The 18,074-nt window shown below is 41.8% G+C and overlaps 1 protein-coding gene across 1 annotated transcript; it reads right to left on the reverse strand.

The window, feature by feature from the left end:
* Positions 1 to 976: 976 nt before the first annotated feature.
* LOC126262697 (ejaculatory bulb-specific protein 3-like) lies at positions 977 to 14,879 on the reverse strand. Its single transcript, XM_049959474.1, has 2 exons — positions 14,646 to 14,879; positions 977 to 1,272 (listed from the first exon to the last, which is right to left on the reverse strand). The coding sequence occupies exons 1-2, from the start codon at positions 14,833 to 14,835 to the stop codon at positions 1,082 to 1,084; spliced, it is 381 nt and encodes a 126-aa protein (XP_049815431.1). The 5' UTR covers positions 14,836 to 14,879; the 3' UTR covers positions 977 to 1,081.
* Positions 14,880 to 18,074: the final 3,195 nt, after the last annotated feature.

The following is an 18,074-nucleotide window of genomic DNA, read 5'->3' on the forward strand; positions in this document are numbered from 1 at the left end:
ACGTGAAGTTTAACACAAGTGGCTTCCGGAAACCTCAGGACAACATGAATATTTGATTTAGTAGAACCCAGAGGAAGACTGAACACTTTATTACTCGTGTGACGATGTTTGATTACGCCTACTAGATTTTAAAGAAAAATAAAGCGAATTAATGGCGATATATATTGCATACTTCAGCCGGGATAGCTCAATGTTGTATTATGAGCTGTTATAGACACCGATGGCATATTTTATGACCGCCTGCAGCAATGAGAAAGTGATGATCCATTGAATGGTTCTATGCTGCTAGAGTCGCGTAAAGTTATGTGTCACGTGAAACTTATTACATGGAGAAGGTGACACTGCATCCTTGATGGAGATTATTCACGACCGCTAGCTGCAGGTAATAGCTTCGATAATTTTTATGAGACTGCACTGAGAATCTAACAATAATTTCTTCTCAAAGGCAGTTTCGTTTATACGGGCATGTGAACTGAAAATACGGAGCTAACCTTGTAAATCGATTCTGTCCTGTACAAGTATGAGAAACCCCGTGCCTTAATTGGGTTAGATTTAGAGTTAAATTAAACTGTTGTGAAGAAAATTTGCAGTTTGAAATAATCGCATATTGAAAACAATACTGAGTGCACCTATCACTAACGGCCATAGAAGTGAACTGTCTTAGTTTCAGATTACCGGTACCCAATCATTGCTCCAGAATTATTATTATTATTATTATTATTATTATTATAATTTATGAAGCTCGTTGCTAGCCACTCTTAGGAAAAATTCTCCAAAAATATTCAGTAGTCATTCTCTCCTTTGAGTTGTGGAAGACACATACGTCTTCTTACCGAGAAGTTGAAGACGCTCTCATACATCTGTCGAGAAGGACTTTGTCTAGAAGGCACACTGTAAGGGGCCAAGTTGTGTCTCCGTAAGCATCTCGAAGGGATTGAGGTACATGGTGGCCGCTCGGATTGAGGTACTGAACAAATAGTCTACGACCACATTTATTAAGTGTATTACAAAAAATATGTTACATATATAATTGATTGTGTCTCTAGTTAAGAATCAGAGCAGTGGAGCCTACTGCGGGTCCTCACGACTTGAGCTTCTTGATCCTCTCGTCGTAGCGCTTGCGGTACTCCCCGTTGGGGTCGTACTTGGCCTCCAGCTGCTTCCAGAGGTCGGGCTTCTTCTCCAGGAGGAACTTGGTCACCTTCTCCGTGCCCGCCTTCTGCTTCTCGCTGCACTTAGCGCACTCGTTGGTCAGCGCGTCTGGGATGGCCTCTGTAAACAGAAGAGGGAAAACATGCTCACTGTACAACACCAAGCACGGAAAACGGTTTAGATGTATACTTCTATTTCTATACAATCAAGAAAATTAAATATATTTTGACCAACAACGTACATAGTCTAAAAGAAGCTCAATGCTGTATAGCACGGCAAAGACGAATGTAGTACTTGACGAAGCTCTAACCGTCTTGATCACTGTACTAGATACAGCTACGTCCCACTTCTAAGTAGCCTTCATTGCAGTTCAGACCTCATGTGGTAAGCGTTCAGATACCTTGGTGAGGTTCTCGAGTACTATATATTTCTAATTAGAGTATATTATCCGTAGCACTAAATAAACGGAAATGTCGATTAGACCGATGCAGGAGCTAACAACAGTCAATGAGAAACTTCGAGTGCTGGCTGGCTCTGGCAATTAAAAGAGCGTTGGTATTCTATGTGACTGGAAAATTATTATTTGTGAGTAAAGTCAAAATATCATTCGCACCTGAATATCCCTAGGTATACTGTTCATATAACTATTCGATGCATGGCAATTTTTCACCTAAGAACGATAGTAATAATTTACTGTGTATTTGGGTGATGTTCTTATCGTCGGTTTGTTGTAGAATTCTTCGGAGTATGTAGAAAGTAAGAAATTTCACAGTGAGAGTAAAGGCTCTGTCTACAAATCTGCCAAAATCAAAATTGCACGTAAGACAACCAGACTACATTTTTCTTGACAACGTCCTGTGAACCGTTGGTGCAGGGCAACGGGCGGATTCCATGTTCGTAGAACCGTATGTGGGACCGGGCGAGGTGGCGCAGTGGTTAGCACACTGGACTCACACTCTGGAGGACGACGGTTCAAGCCCGCTTGAGGCAAATGCCGGGATTGTTCCTTTCAAAGGGCACGGCCTACTTCTTGCTCTATCTTCCCCGAATCCAATGGGATCGATGATCTCACTGTTTGGTCCCAACCCCTGTATCAACCAGCCAAACTTACATGGAAAGTGTTTGACGCAGTCCCTCGCTGCAGATCGCTAACGAAGGTCCGAGCATACGTAATATGTTCTTAGATATGTGATGGCCCGAAGACTTCTTAAGTAACAGAACCCAGTACGTTGTTCTGTAGGACGAAGTTTCGTCATGGACAAGGGTATCATCAGGAGTCCCCAGGGCAGTGTGATATGACCACTTTTGTCGACTACATACGTAAGTGACCTGACAGGGTGAGCAGCAGTCTGCGACTAATTCCTGATGACGCTGTAGTGTAACAAAAAGTATCGCCGTTGAGTGAATATAGGATACTTCCGGCATAAGAAGTCACCCTCATACCGCCAACGGCCTTGTCAAAGAGAGCGGAGGAGAGGACAGACGTTCAGGGCACTCTCTTGTCCTGGGGGTGGGAAACTGCCCCTGAAGGCGGAACAATCAACAACGATAAACGGCATAGGGTGCAGAAGGCAATGGAAACCACTGCATTAAAGACACGTAACGTGTATCCACAGGACATGTGGCCTGTAATTGAAGAAGTGTCATGATGATCTCTCCATTGGCAAAAGATTCCGGAATAGTGCCCCATTCGGATCTCCGGGAGGGGACTCCCAAGGGGGAGGTTACCATGAGAAAAAGATTGAATAATCAAAGAAAGAATAACATTATACGAATCAGGCTGTGAAATGTCAGAAGCTTGAACGTGGTAGGGAAACTAGAAAATCTGAAAAGGGAATTGCAAAGGCTCAATCTGGATATAGTAGGGGTCAGTGAAGTAAAGTGGAAAGAAGACAAGAATTTCCGGTCAGATGAGTATAGGGTGATATCAACAGCAGCAGAAAATGGTATAACAGTTGTAGGATTCGTTATGAATAGGAAGGTATGGCAGAGAGTGTGTTACTGTGAACAGTTCAGTGACAGGATTATTCTTATCAGAACTGACAGCAAACCAACACCGAGAACGATAGCTCAGGTATACATGCCGACGTCGCAAGCTAAAGAGGAAGAGATGACAAAGTGTATGAGGATATTGAAAGGGTAATATGGTATGTAAAGGGGGATCAAAATCTAATAGTCGTGGGGGATTGGAATGCAGTTATAGTGGAAGGAGTAGAAGGAACGATTACAGTAGAAAATGTGTTTGGGACAGGTAATGAGAGAGGAGAAAGACTAATTGAGTTCTGTAACAAGTTTCAGCTAGTAATAGCGAATACTCTGTTCAAGAATCACAAGAGGAGGAGGTATACTTGGAAAATGCCCGGTAATACGGGAATATTTCAGTTAGATTACATCATAGTCAGACAGAGATTCCGAAATCAGATACTGGATTGTAACGTGTACCCAGGAGCACATATAGACTCAGATCACAATATAGTAGTGATGAACAGTAGGCTCAAGTTTAAGACATTAGTCAGGAAGAATCAATACACAAAGAAGTGGGATACGGAAGTAATAAGGAATGATGAGATACGCTTGAAGTTCTCTATGGCTGTATATACGCCAACAAGGAATGCCTCAGTAGGCACTAAAGTTGAAGAGAATTGGGCATCTCTAGATAGGGCCATCACAGAAGTTGGGAAGGAAAACATAGGTACAAAGAAGGTAACTGCGAAGAAACCATGGTTAACAGAAGAAATACTTCAATTGATCGATGAAAGGAGGAAGTACAAAAAGGTTCCAGGAAACTCAGGAATAGAGAAATATAAGTCACTGAGGAATGAAATAAATAGGAATACTTCAATTGATCGATGAAAGGAGGAAGTACAAAAATGTTCCGGGAAACTCAGGAATAGAGAAACGAAACTCGCTGAGGAATGAAATAAATTGGAAGTACAGGGAAGCTAAGACGAAATGGCTACAGAAAAAATGTGAAGACATCGAAAAAGAAATGATTGTCGGAAGGACAGACTCAGCATACACGAAAGTCAAAACAACCTTCGGTGACATTAAAAGCATGGTTGGTAACATTAAGAGTGCAACGGGTATTCCACTGTTAAATGCAAACGAGAGAGTGGATAGGTGGAAAAAAATATTGAAAGTCTCTATGAGGTGGAAGATTTGTCTGATGTGAAAGAAGAAGAAACAGGAGTCGATTTCGAAGAGATAGGGGACCCGGTATTGGATTCAGAATTTAAAAGAGCTTTGGACGGATTAAGATCAAATAAGGCAAAAGGGATAGATAACATTCCATCAGAATTTCTAAAATCATGGGGGAAGTGGTAACAAAATGACTTTTTACGTTGGTGTGTAGAATATATGAGTCTGGCAACATACCATCTGACTTTCGGAAAAGTATTATCCACACAATTCCGACGACGGCATGAGCTGACAAGAGCGAGAATTATCGCACAATTAGCTTAACAGCTCATGCAACCAAGTTGCTGACAAGAATAATATACATAAGAATGGAAAAGAAAATTGAGAATGCGCTAGGTGACGATCAGTTTGGCTTTAGGAAAAGTAAAGCGACGAGAGAGGCAATTCTGACGTTACGGCTAATAATGGAAGCAAGGCTAAAGAAAAATCAAGACACTTTCATAGGATTTGTCGACCTGGAAAAAGCGTTCGACAATATAAAATGGTGCAAGCTGTTCGAGATTCTGAAAAAAGTAGGGGTAAGCTATAGGGAGAGACGGGTCATATACAATATGTACAACAACCAAGAAGGAATAATAAGCGTGGACGATCAAGAACGAAGTGCTCTTATTAAGAAGGGTGTAAGACAATGCTGTAGCCTTTCGCCCCTACTTCAATCTGTACATTGAGGAAGCAATGATGGAAATAAAAGAAAGGTTCAGGAGTGGAATTAAAATACAAGGTGAAAGGATATCAATGATACGATTCGCTGATGACATTGCTATCTTGAGTGAATGTAAAGAATAATTACATGATCTGCTGAACAGAATGAACAGTCTAATGAGTACAGAGTATGGATTGAGAGGAAATCGAAGAAAGACGAAGGTAATGAGGAGCGGTAGAAATGAGAACAGCGAGAAACTTAGCATCAGGATTGATGGTCACGAGGTAGATGAAGTTAAGGAATTCTGATACCTGGTAGATGAATAAACAATGACGGACGGAGCAAGGACACCAAAAGGAGACTAGCAATGGCAAAAAGGGCATTCCTGGCCATGAGAAGTCTACTAGTCTCAAACATAGACCTTAATTTGAGGAATAAATTTATGAGAATGTACGTCTGGAGTACAGCATTGTATGGTAGTCAAACATGGATTTCGGGAAAATCGGAACAGATGAGAAACGAAGCATTTGAGATGTGGTGCCACAGACGAATTTTAAAAATTAGGTGGACTGATAAGGCAAGGAATGAGGAGGTTCTGTGCAGAATCGGAGAGGAAAGGAACATGAGGAAAACACTGATAAAGGAGAAGGGACAGGACATATGTTTAAGACATGAAGTAATGACTTCCATCGTACTAGAGGGTCCTGTAGAAGGCAAAAACTGTAGAGAAAGGCAGAGATCCATCCAGCAAATAATTGAGGACGTCAAGTTGCAAGTGCTACGCTGAGATGAAGAGGTTAGCACAGGAGAGAAATTCGTGGCTGGCCGCATCAAACCAGCCAGAAGACCGATGACCAAAAAAAGGAGGATAAAAGATGACTTTCATAGAATTTCTACACTATGTCACTATGTGATCAAAAGTATCCGGATACCTGGCTGAAAGTGACTTATAAGTTCGTGACGTGCTCCATCGGTAATGATGGAATTCAGTATGGTGTTGGCCCACCCTTAGCCTTGATGTCACCTTCCACTCTCGCTGCCGTAAGTTCAATAACGTGCTGAAAGATTTCTTGGGGTATGGCAGCCATTCATCACGGAGAGCTGTACTGAGGAGAGGTATCGATGTCGGTCGATGAGGCCTGGCACGAAATCGGCGTTCCAAAACATCCCAGAAGTGTTCTTTAAGATTCAGATCAGGACTGTGTGCAGGCCATTCCATTACAGGGATGTTATTGTCGTGTAACCAATTCGCCACAAGCCGTGCATTATGAACGTATGCTCGATCGTGTTGAAAGATACAGTCCCCATCCTCGAATTGTTCTGCAACAGTGGGAAGCAAGAAGGTACTTAAAACATCAATATAGGCCTATGCTGTGATAGTGCCACGCAAAAAAAGTGGTGCAAGCCCCCTCAATTAAAAACACGACCACAGACTAACACCAGCGCCTGCGCATTTTACTGTTGGCACTAAACACTCTGGCAGATGACGTTCACAAGGCATTCGCTATACCCATGCCCTGCCATCGGATCGCCACATTGTGTACCGTGATTCGTCATTCCATACAACGTTTTTCCACTGTTCAGTCGTTCAATCACGCTCCTTACACCAAACGAGGTGTGGTTTGGCATTTATCGGCGTGATGTGTGGCTTATGAGCGGCCTATCTACCCTGAAATCCAAATTTTCTCACCTCCCGCCTGACTGTCGTAGTACTTGCAAGGGATCCTAATGCAGTTTAGAATTCCTGTGGTATGGTCTGGATAGATGTCTGTCTATTTCACATTACGACCCTCTTCAACTGTCGGTGGTCTCTGTCACTCAACAGACTAGATTGGCCTCTTCGCGTTTGTGCTGTACGTATCGCTTCACGTTTGCACTTCACTACCACATCGGAAACAGTGGACCTAGGGATGTTTAGGAGTGTGGAAACCTCGCGTACAGACGTATGACACGAGTGACACCCAATCACTTGACTACGTTTGAAGTCCATGATTTCCCGCGGAGCGCCCCATTCTACTCCCTCACGATGTCTAATGGCTACTGAGGTCACTGATATGGAGTACCTGGCAGTAGGTGGCAGCACAATGAACCTAATATGAGAAACATATTTTTTATTATTTTGGTATCCGGATACATTTGGTCACATAGTGTATTTTGCTTTATGTCAGCTTGCACTAAAAGCGAAAAACATAAATTAATGCAGATCTGTAAGGAAAAATATTCCTTAATGTTCGAATATAGTATGAGTGGTGGATTTCTTGAGACAGTCTCGTCAGTTAAATATTCAGTTGCAAGGCTGATGGGCCACAGGAAATGGAAGAAGCTGGCCTAATATCTGGGCACTGTTCAGTGCCCTGCTACTTTGAAGAAGTTGCAGCTCTATCTTCTGCCACCCTCATAAACGTTTCCTCAAAAATTAACCCTTGTATTCATTAACTGCGTATTATCAGGTCACTCCTTCCTCCTTCGCCCCCCTCCCCCTTTTCTCTACTACACGCTGTTGCTAACGCTCATCACTGAAACCTACCATCACGTAAGTTCTAGTTATTGTTAAACTTATGACGTTCGGCAACAGGTTCTTCAGGGCCAGCACTGTTCCGTTGATATGTAACAACGCCAACTAATCAAGCTAAGAGTCTGAAATCAAATTTCTGTCAAATTTACCAGCTTTCGCTCGTTCCGCGAGCTAGTGACGTTTAATGGTGCTATGCCCAAGACGGGTATAGCCACTGCAATTTATTTTCGCAATAGGAATTACAATCAGTTTACCACGATACAGTGTTTGTTAGGCATTTAAATTTTCATTTTTTTCCTTGTTTCATCTGAACGTATGTTTCAAGTCATATTACGAAATCTTTTATAGACACTGATCTCCCTCTTATCTTGAAGATAAAGTAAGCAAAATTTCGTCAATATCTGAATAAAACTGTAGATTTGTATAGATTATAAACGAGCAAACAGACAAAGAAACTCTCTTCTTTATCTATATAATGTAATGTGAAATATGTAGAACACCTTGTTAACTATAAGAGAGTACCCGATGGCCCTAATATTGCCAGATTAAATAAACAATAAATTAAAATGTGGTCTATTGGGGAGAAACTTGACGTTTGCTGTTGAATGGGCTGTTTGGTAGTTGTCGATCCGCTCCGTATCGCCGTTGGGTGAGAGTGCTGTACATGAGTACCTATCCTCTATAACCTCTCGCAGTCTGTCGGTGTACACATTGCGAAAGATGTCGACAGAACGTAGGCACGATTTACGTTCGCCAGGTTACACAACAAGAAAGCTGCCTATGGTACTTGTAGAAATGTCATGTTTTCCAATTTGTTCAAGACGGAGCCTGCTGTAAACATTTTCTGCTGCAAAAACACGGGTTCACGGAGTCGGCGGAGCAGCTCAAGTGCTTCCCTGTAGCCAGTAAGCAAACAGCTGTGTGTGTGTGTGTGTGTGTGTGTGTGCCAGGCAGCGGTCACTCACACACACACGTGGAGTAGGTCAGTGCTGGCTGGCGGATGAGGTAAGCAAGCGCCATCGCACTTTCTCTGCTGCGGGAATGAGGATGCACCACTTGCTACAGCTGCGTCGGAACTGCGCCACACCGCACCATCTGACCGTCTACATTGGCTTTTAGTACAAGTGACCTGAAACTATGCACCGCCGAGTGACAGATTCATTTTATTGGCCATGAATTTCAGTGTATAATAGCAGAGTACCGGTCAGGCGTGTGGGTCACCAACCGGAAAACGCACCGTTCGGATAACTCCTAGCTGCTGCAGTTTAATGTCCCGCAGTTCTATGTAACAACACGTTATCTCTCATATGACGACAAACAAGCAGTCGGTCGATTATCGACAAGAATGCTGAAGCGTCTACCTCTCGCTGTCCATGATTATATGGGCAATGTTTGTGCATGACACACCTAATTGGGAGAGCGAGGTTGACAACTGAGTGCCAGGGGATGGCCTGATGATGGTACGTATTAACCAAAATCGGCACTCAATAGGCCTTTACAAAATGGAAATTGTTTTCCTGATTATGTTGAACTCTGCTTCGACCCTCAATATGACGGGAAATTTTGATGTGGTCTACAACCGAACTGATCTTGTTGACCAGTCTGAAAAATAGCCGAGTCTGTCAGCCATTGTTTTCACGCTTCCAATTTCGCTACTGTGTGGTCAGTTTCTCACGAGAATGACTCCTCGCGAGACGACAGATTTTGTTGTTCAACCGTGAAACACGTACTTCTTTATTTCATAAACCAAATACCAATTTTCATGTTTCCATGTTTCTAGCTCAAAATTGCCTTAATAGCAATGTATTTAATAAAAAAAGCCTTTCATCAGCTGCTTCTCGTCTCTTCTTATACGTCGCCTGCAACGTAAGATCAACGTAGTTACCAAATACAAGTTTCTTTCCTTAACGGTTTGGGCTGGGCGCTAATGGGTCAGTCAGTCAGACAACCAGGACATTTCCTTTTATATACAGCGTTATTCTTATTAACGTTTAAGAACACTCGAAGCGACGTAGATGCCGGTGCGACAATTAATTTAATATAAGACGCATGGATGTAAGGCAATACCTCAAAATTTAATGACAAGTATTGAACATGTGACGTCACCAGATGACGTATCTCGCCACACGTGTAGCTGTTGGGCTTGTCGACCCTACATTAACCAGTAGGGGGCAGCGCTACACATCGCTGCACAACAGTGAAAAATTTCTAACTCTTTTTGTAAATATGATCTGTTGTAGACGCATCGTTACAAAATTACTGTCCTCCCACTAACCAAGCAGAAGATGTTCTTATTTTGCGTTTCTTTCCTCTTTCCCTTCTTTTTTTTTTGTTTACAGACATTATTTAGTATAGGAAACGTAAGTCGTTCACTGGTAACGACACAATTCCGCCCGGCCGGGGTGGCCGAGCGGTTCTAGGCGCTACAGTCTGGAACCGCGCGACCGCTACGGTCGCAGCTTCGAATCCTGCCTCGGGCATGGATGCGTGCGATGTCCTTAGGTTAGTTAGGTTTAAGCAGTTCTGAGTACTAGGGGACTGATGACCTCAGATGTTAACTCACATAGTGCTCAGAGCCATTTGAACCATTTTGACACAATTCGGAAGCTTCTACTCATTTAGTAGTGACTCAATGCGGTAAGTTTTTGTTGCAGTGTACTTTGCAATAAACCAGCGGAGACCGCGAATCTAGTAAATATACCTGAGCTCCACGCATTTAAGTCGCGCACGTAGGCCCGGAGCTAGTGACAGACCCATAGCCTCCACCGCTTCATCTGCGTTGAGGCACCTCATCTGGTGGCGTTACATGTTCAGTACTCGTCACACACTTTTGGGGTATTTCCCGACTTTTGCGGTCACATGTGTCTTATATAGAAATTACTTGTCTCAGCATCATCTTTGTCGCTTCGGGGTTTTTTTAAACGTTAGTAACAATCATCCCGTACAGAGATAAGCTTAGTCAACTGAAAGAAAGAAGGGGAAAGAGTACGGAGAGACAAAAACAGCGATTTCCTCGTTAACAGGCTGAAAGATAACACCTTCCAGTTATTATGACAAGGTTATTGCGATGATAACAAAGAAATGCTGCAGCTTATTGTACACGAACAGCATGATAGGTGGCAGCGGAAGAGAAGAATGTAGAGGTTGTCTTAGTTTTGTGAAGAGGTACAGTCGGCGAACGATACAGATCGGGCCTCGTTCTACAGTTATAATGAAATTGTATGAAACTGATGCAGAAGACTATCAGCGCAGCTCAGAGCACTACGCCGTCTGCAATGAGCACATTATGAGAATGCAGTCGCTCTAAGCCGAAGAGAGGCGCACTTGCAGCGGGCGTCCGGCTTGCAGACGTGCAGCTAGCTAGTCCGGCAGGGTCCGTGCCCGGTGACTCACCGCAGTGAAAGCGACAGCCCGGTACTCGCACAGGCCGCACTCGCCTAGGTCACTGGACCCGCCAAAGGCCAGCGTGCAAACTGGTAGTGCAGCCATTCGGCGGCGCCACGCATGAAGTGGCCACAGAAGGGAAGCATTAGGGGACCAGAGGTCGCCAGCTTAGAAGCGGTTCATCCGTGCAACACGTAGCCTGCTACGGGCCCTGCTATTTCAATGGCCCCGCAATCGCACTACCCTGTATTTCAGGTGAATATTAACCGTCAGCGGTTTTGAACTGAAACTAGAAACAATCTGTATAGTATGCGTAAGATTATGTGTACGTATGTTAACAGTACCCGAAATAAGAGATCGGTAGTATAAACATGAGTGTGTTTTTGAACATTTGAAGAGCGCATTTCTCTTTATTAACAACGTTGTAACTATTACGTACTGGCATAATATTTTTATTAACATATTACGACCTTACAACACAGTGTTGTTGACAGAGACTGTATGACTTACATTGTCAATAGAGATCGCCTAAATACCATTTGCTGAAATAACCTTGCACCAGACGACGTAGGCTGCTAAGCGAAACATTCTTACAATCATAATTCGTTATAATTTAGATTACTGATAATCTAGCTCACTCAGTGCTGCTTTTGCGGTCCTGTTTTTGTTCGCTTTTCTGCTCCCCCCCCCCCCCCCCCCCTCTACAGAGCGCTCTTTCACTAGACTCCCACGTTTCAACGCATTTCTGTAATACTTACTTGCATACTACACTGTTTAACGTCTTCACACATACCAGTATAATCACTCCCTCTTGCCGCATGTTGCAGTGTTGCATCTTTCGCTGCTAAACAAATAACTCGTCAGCCCAAAATGTTTCGAGACAGGATCGAGAAAAATCATAAAAAAGTTAAGGCGGTGGTTTTAATGCTTCAGCTGTTCTCCACAGTCTTCTCGCACTTGAGTGCAACACCCAAAACGCTCATACAATTACGTGAAACTGTCAGAAACGTCATTTTCTCGGTCACACTAGCTTGAATGTAGATTATGTGGTCAAAGTCTTCATGTCAGTTTCCGCAATTTGTCGTTTTGTGGCACGTTCGTCTTGATAACACCATGTCTCGTCACCCATGGTGATTTTTTCCAGATTAGAGTTTTTTCCAGAAACGAGTGTATTTCGATCAAGTCGCGGAAGGCTTCCACACTTTGTTGTTTTTGTTCGGGAGTCAGTATGTTTGGGAAACATTGTGCACAAAAGTTTCTCTTGTATTCTGCTGAATGCCTGGAAAACTTATATGTTATTGCATTGCGATTTGTGACGCAACAACGTTGACAAACTGCAGGTTCAGGTCAACTACATAACACTGCGTGCTCACAACGAACTGATCGAAAGCATATCTGTTATTTACGCAGTTCAAGCTGCCACCGTAGTCACTTATACGCCAGGAATAAAATCAGGGCCGGCCGCTGTGACCGAGCGGTTCTAGGCGCTTCAGTCCGGAACCGTGCTGCTGCTACTGTCGCAGGTTCGAATCCTGCCTCGGGAATGGATGTGAGTGATGTCCTTAGGTTAGTCAGGTTTAAATAGTTCTAGGGGACTGATGACCTCAGATGTTAAGTCCCATAGTCCTTAGAGCCATTTTTTGAATAAAATCAATCTCTAAACTTTTTGACGGATGGTGTATACGTCATGCTCCACTGCCTGCTGGTTCACAGTGTTTTGCTGCTTAAAATTGTCCAGTGGAGTGTGCTGCTAAATTTTGTAGCATACAAAAGTCTAAAGTTATTGTCTATAATACAATGCATTTTGCTTTTTAATGTGGGCTCAGATTAACTTAATAGCAGCACTGAATGAGCTTGATCATCACTAATCCAAATTTAAATGATATCTGACTGTCTGGCTGTTTCGCTTAGCAGCCTACTACGATTGGTGCGAGGGTATTTCAACACAGGAGTTTTATGCGAGCTCTGACAAAAACATACAACGAAACATTCTCTGCCAACAATACTGTATGCATGTCACCCTGAGACGGCGGGCAATGATCATTTGTCCTCTCAGATAACTTGAGCGATGGTAAAATCATGGAACCGGATGTGGACATATGACCGTTGTAAGTTTTGTATAAGATTTCTTAGTATTCGCGAGGATTATGTGTCCACATTCATTGTGGACTTGGGATTGACAAAGTGATAAAAACTGGCAGGAAGCTAGGAAGAAATTTAAATCAACAGCCTGTTGGAAACAACGACGTCGTTTAAACTGCATTGACCGAAATCGATTTTAGGAGATCCAAGGTGGAATCCTCCAAACGTTTTGTTTTCTCAGAAACTGTCTTCCACAATTGAAGAGTTGTTCTACTGAGCACCGACGTAAGCCTCAAAGAGTCAAGAGCGTTGTCAACACCTGGATATATTCAGGGGGAGTAAACTTCTCAATTGGATGACCATCAAGACGGAAAACATACGTTTTATTCCCCTGAAATGGGTTAAGTAAAGCTAAATCAGAATGAGGATATGATGTTACTAAGTCTACTTATCCTGAAGTTCAGTACGAAGCCATAACCGTTGTTGTAAGTTCATCGAGCATAAATCGTTCAGAAATGAAAGTTCGTGTGTTACTTTGCCCATTTCTAGTTTCTAACTCGAAGAGAAAAAAAGTGCGATGCAATAAAAAGGAGAAAATTGACTAATAACATAAAGAGTAATAATAATAATGATAATTATTAATATTTACTCGACCACTCTTCTTAGTTCTACGTGATATGAATGCCGCACAACTAATCGGAATTGAATCATATCATTGTTTAGAAAATAACTTCTGCCGTGGTCATATTGCAATGTATTAATGACAACCATACATTTCGCAGATGGCATGTATTCTTGATAGAAGCATGGCGGTCTAACGAATAAATTATCTAACTAGATAACATAGAATACAAGATTAGGATTAGCAAATTGAAGACGACGATAAACAGTGATGGAAGTGAGAATATCGGCTTGCCGGCCGCGGTGGTCTCGCGGTTCTAGGCGCGCAGTCCGGAACCGTGCGACTGCTACGGTCGCAGGTTCGAATCCTGCCTCGGGCATGGATGTCTGTGATGTCCTTAGGTTGGTTAGGTTTAAGTAGTTCTAAGTTCTAGGGGACTGATGACCAAAGCAGTTGAGTTCCATAGTGCTCAGAGCCATTTGAACCATTTAGAATATCGGCTTGCTAAACATCAAGAATGGTAATAATATAAGAAGTGAACGAGTACTTCTTTGTAAGAAGTAAAATTATGTTGATGATCGAAGGACGAAGGGCGTCACAAGCAGATTAACGATGTCAACAAAGATAGGTATCTGTTGCATGCAGGAGTTTATGTATTGTCAAATATTGCCAAGGAATTATGGAACAAGTTCTGGAAACAATATGCTTCGATCACAGAACTGCGTGGTAGGGTGGGTCATGGGAAAGCCAGGGCAGAACCTGAAAGCAATGAAAATATCGTGCATTAAAAATCAAGTAAACAGACGAATTTCGTAGGGTGCAGCGTCTGAAAGAGTGAATGAGGAACATGAGAGGACTAGCCTCATCAAAGGAAGAAACTGGAGTATGGGATACAAGCAGAAGCATCAAGGAGCAGTAAGAAGAAAAGGAGGGGACAGTTGTCGGAGAAACAAAAATTAGAGATTCGAAGTAGAGATTATGTAAGCTGAAGAAGTTATGTAGAGATGGAGAGATTGGTGGAAGGTAGGAAGAACTGTCCGGGTACGTACTCTTCAGCTCCTTGGCGTCAGGCGTGCAGTTGCGGTCGTCCGCGTCGAGCAGGCACTGCGCGTATTTGTTGAGCAGGCGGTCGTTGTTGAGGATGTCGTCCAGGTTGACGCTGTCGAACTTGGTGGTGTACTTGTCCTGCGCCGCCACCAGCGCCCCGAGCATCAGCAGCGCGACAAACGTGCGGACCATGGCGATGCGGCTCACCTGGTACTGGTAGTGGTACTGGTACTGATACGGCTACCGTGTGTGTCGCGGCGAGAGCACCGCTCGCTTTATATGCGGCCGTCGTCCCCGCCACACGCCGACGCCCATGCGTCCTACTTACACCCTCCACTGCAGCAGCACAGCCACTGCCATGCCACACACTTCAGCTTTTGCTCTCTGCCTCTCTCTACCTTCTCTCTCTCTTCCCTCCCTGTTTCACATTGTCAGATGCAATTTTGAGGTATTGTTAATATTTATTCATTCTTTTCGCAAAACTGGGTTTATTATTAATTTAATTATTTCCCTAAATTAAAGTTACAAGGTCATCGTGTAAGAAATGCATAACACAAATGATAACTTCAATGTAATTTATTTACCGACCGTTTTCAGTCCAGAATCAAGCTCATGTTAGTCAAATATGCAATTATGAAATATTACGTATCATACATGTCTTGAAATCCAAGGTATACAATTTAAGTCAAGGAGAACAATTCTGAACGCAATAACTTTGTGAAATCGAGGCGCTAATCACTACACAGTTATTGCGTACAGAATTATTCTCCTTGATTTAAATTGTATACCTTGGACTTCAAAAAATGTATGGTATGTAATGCTGGTTTTATAATTGTATATTTGTCTAACATGAGCACACAGTAACTGTGTAAAATGGAGGCGCTGATCAGTAACAGTTATTGTGTACAGAATTGTTCTGCTTAACTTATATAGGTTCCTTGGGTTTCGAAAAGTTTATGACATATAATGTTAGTTTTATAATCACACATTTGTCTACCGTGAATCTACCGTGAACATGTATTGAACTGAAACCGGTCGGCAAATAAACTGCATTAAACTCAGAGTCTGTTTTATGCATCTCCTATATTATTTGTATGCTGATACCTGCCTAGACAGGATATTTAATGCTTTATATTGCTCACGGAAAGAGTCTTGACTTATTTGTTATTATATTTATCGATTGTCAGTGGAATACTCAAGATGAAACACATCCTATTTTCAATCCTTTTATATACAATAAGTTAGGTCCACACGTTTGCTCTGTGGCGAAGCTTTCATGTAAATTTTCAATATGGTCGTCTACCACTGCCGCAACAGTATCTCATACATACACTAAAGTAATTTCCACAAATATAGTTGTAAGAAAAATTAACTCAGTGAAGTTGAATATTGTAACTTCAGAGAAGTAAAATGTAAAGATGTTGACCTACGAGATGCAGATGGAAAGCAGCTACTAAATGTGTAAAAAAGAGCACCCAGATGACTGAAGTACATTTAAGGAATATTTAAACCTATTGATAGCTGTGGATAGCGTAAATTGTGTAGAAAATGTCTCAATTATAAACAAAGAAGATACGTTTATAAAGGTTAGTAGAAAAGAGAATAACCATTACCAAGATTCCTCATGATGGACGAAGCAAGGGAAGTACGAGATGTAGATTGTGACAGGTGAAGAAAACTTTATTCAGCAGAACAAGCTCCAGATTTGGAAATGAGAAGTTATTAAAAGTGTTGGTCTGCAGAACAACCTTATATAGACATGAAACGTCTACTGTCGAAATCCGGAGAACAAGAAACCGGAAGAATTTGATGTGTGTAGGGAAAGAAATCTTAGAAATACTACTCCCAGAAAAAGTGAGAGGTTGATGTTTCATCTGCTACTGAATCCAGAATTTGTTGACTTGTCAATGGAAGTAGTAGTAAATATTAGAAGCAGAGAAGAGACGATGTAGTACAGCGTCAAACCAGTCGAAAGACTGATGACAAAAAAAAAAAAAAAAAAAAATCTGTGTTATCCGGTGGCATTCTCAGAATTAACTTCTGTCTTTTCCATCTGTTTGCTCCATGTCACTGTATGTAATTTACTGATAAGTGCAGGTTAGTTATAACACAGTCATTTTCTAAGACATTGTTTTTAAAGATCTCTCGATATGACGTCTGCTGATCACCTCTGTACCAAAGTTCTATAGTTTTGTTCACGTACATATTAGCGTGCATATTAGTAAAATTAACATAATCTAACATCGCTTGGTCGAAACTCGGCGAACTGAGTCAGTGGACCTTGTCTATGATAAAAAAGTCATCCATCTTAAATTGATGCACACCACGTAAAACTGTGTTGAAATATTAGTCTCAGAACTGACCCCACAGCAGATGCTGCAGTGTAGCTACGAGTATTCCTGATAATTCTTTGGTTTCTCTTTAATTGTTCGATGATTTCAAGTGTGTCCTTGGTATAGTACATCGAAAAACAAATTTTATGTGAACGCCGGTAAATTAACTTTTCCCTTATGACAACACAATGTGAATGCCGTTGTAATGAGCAAAGTAAGCCTCAGCTGTGAAATGACTTGCATTATAAAATCTACACTGTAAATTCATCAAATTGCAATTATAGCTCTCCAGAGTACGTTTGAATGTATCTTTCAAAGCAATAGTAGAATTTCATTGTCAGCGTCCACGTTATTCTTATAATTTTACGTTTCGTTTCTACTGCTGACAACATCAACGACGTAGCAGTTGTGGTATTGTAGTTGTCCAGCATCTGTGTGTTCCTGAAAGTGAAAGATCTACAACATTTAAATATGAATGTCTTTAGAACGCGATTTTACGAAACGTTGTGTGTCGTTTTTACCATAGCACCTGACTGGCACGCAGGGCAGAAATTGGTAGCATCTCAATTTTCGATCTTCAAGTATTGAAAATTTTAATGTGTGACAGATGAGGTGTCATTAGAATTTCGAATATGAAAGCGTCTACTTCCTTATTCCTCTTAACGGCTACGCAAACAAATGATTTTTTTTTCTTTTGATTGTGCATATCAATGGCAAAGTGCCTTTCGCATTATGTAAGTTTCCTTGTCCTCATTGTGTAATTAATATTAAAAATTGATACTTCAATTTTCGTGTTCACGTATTAATATTTCAAAAACTGATACTTAATATTTTGTGTTCACGTATTAATATTATGATTATGTGCTTTTTATCTTTAAATGTGATACTAATCTATCACGGGACGATCGATGTATCCGGTAACATTATTAATTGGCCTTTGATTTCTTCTCAAGTAGCCAGGTTAGCAGTATCCGCCTCTTTATTTCTCTTACAATTTTTTTCGTTATCACCATAAATTTGTTGGCTTGTCTGTATCACGAGAACTTTATTTGTTGTGCACTTGCAAGGTAATGTGGTTGTTTAGAATAATAACGTTCA

The sequence above is a fragment of the Schistocerca nitens genome, chromosome 6 (genome assembly GCF_023898315.1).
Source record: "Schistocerca nitens isolate TAMUIC-IGC-003100 chromosome 6, iqSchNite1.1, whole genome shotgun sequence".
Classification (NCBI taxonomy): domain Eukaryota; kingdom Metazoa; phylum Arthropoda; class Insecta; order Orthoptera; family Acrididae; genus Schistocerca; species Schistocerca nitens.

Excerpts from the sequence above, each read along its gene's own strand:
- LOC126262697 (XM_049959474.1), bottom strand. The coding sequence starts at position 14,835 with ATGGTCCGCACGTTTGTCGCGCTGCTGATGCTCGGGGCGCTGGTGGCG. Across the intron at positions 1,273-14,645 it reads TGACGCCAAGGAGCTGAAGA|AGGCCATCCCAGACGCGCTG; the intron begins GTACGTACCCGG and ends TTCTGTTTACAG.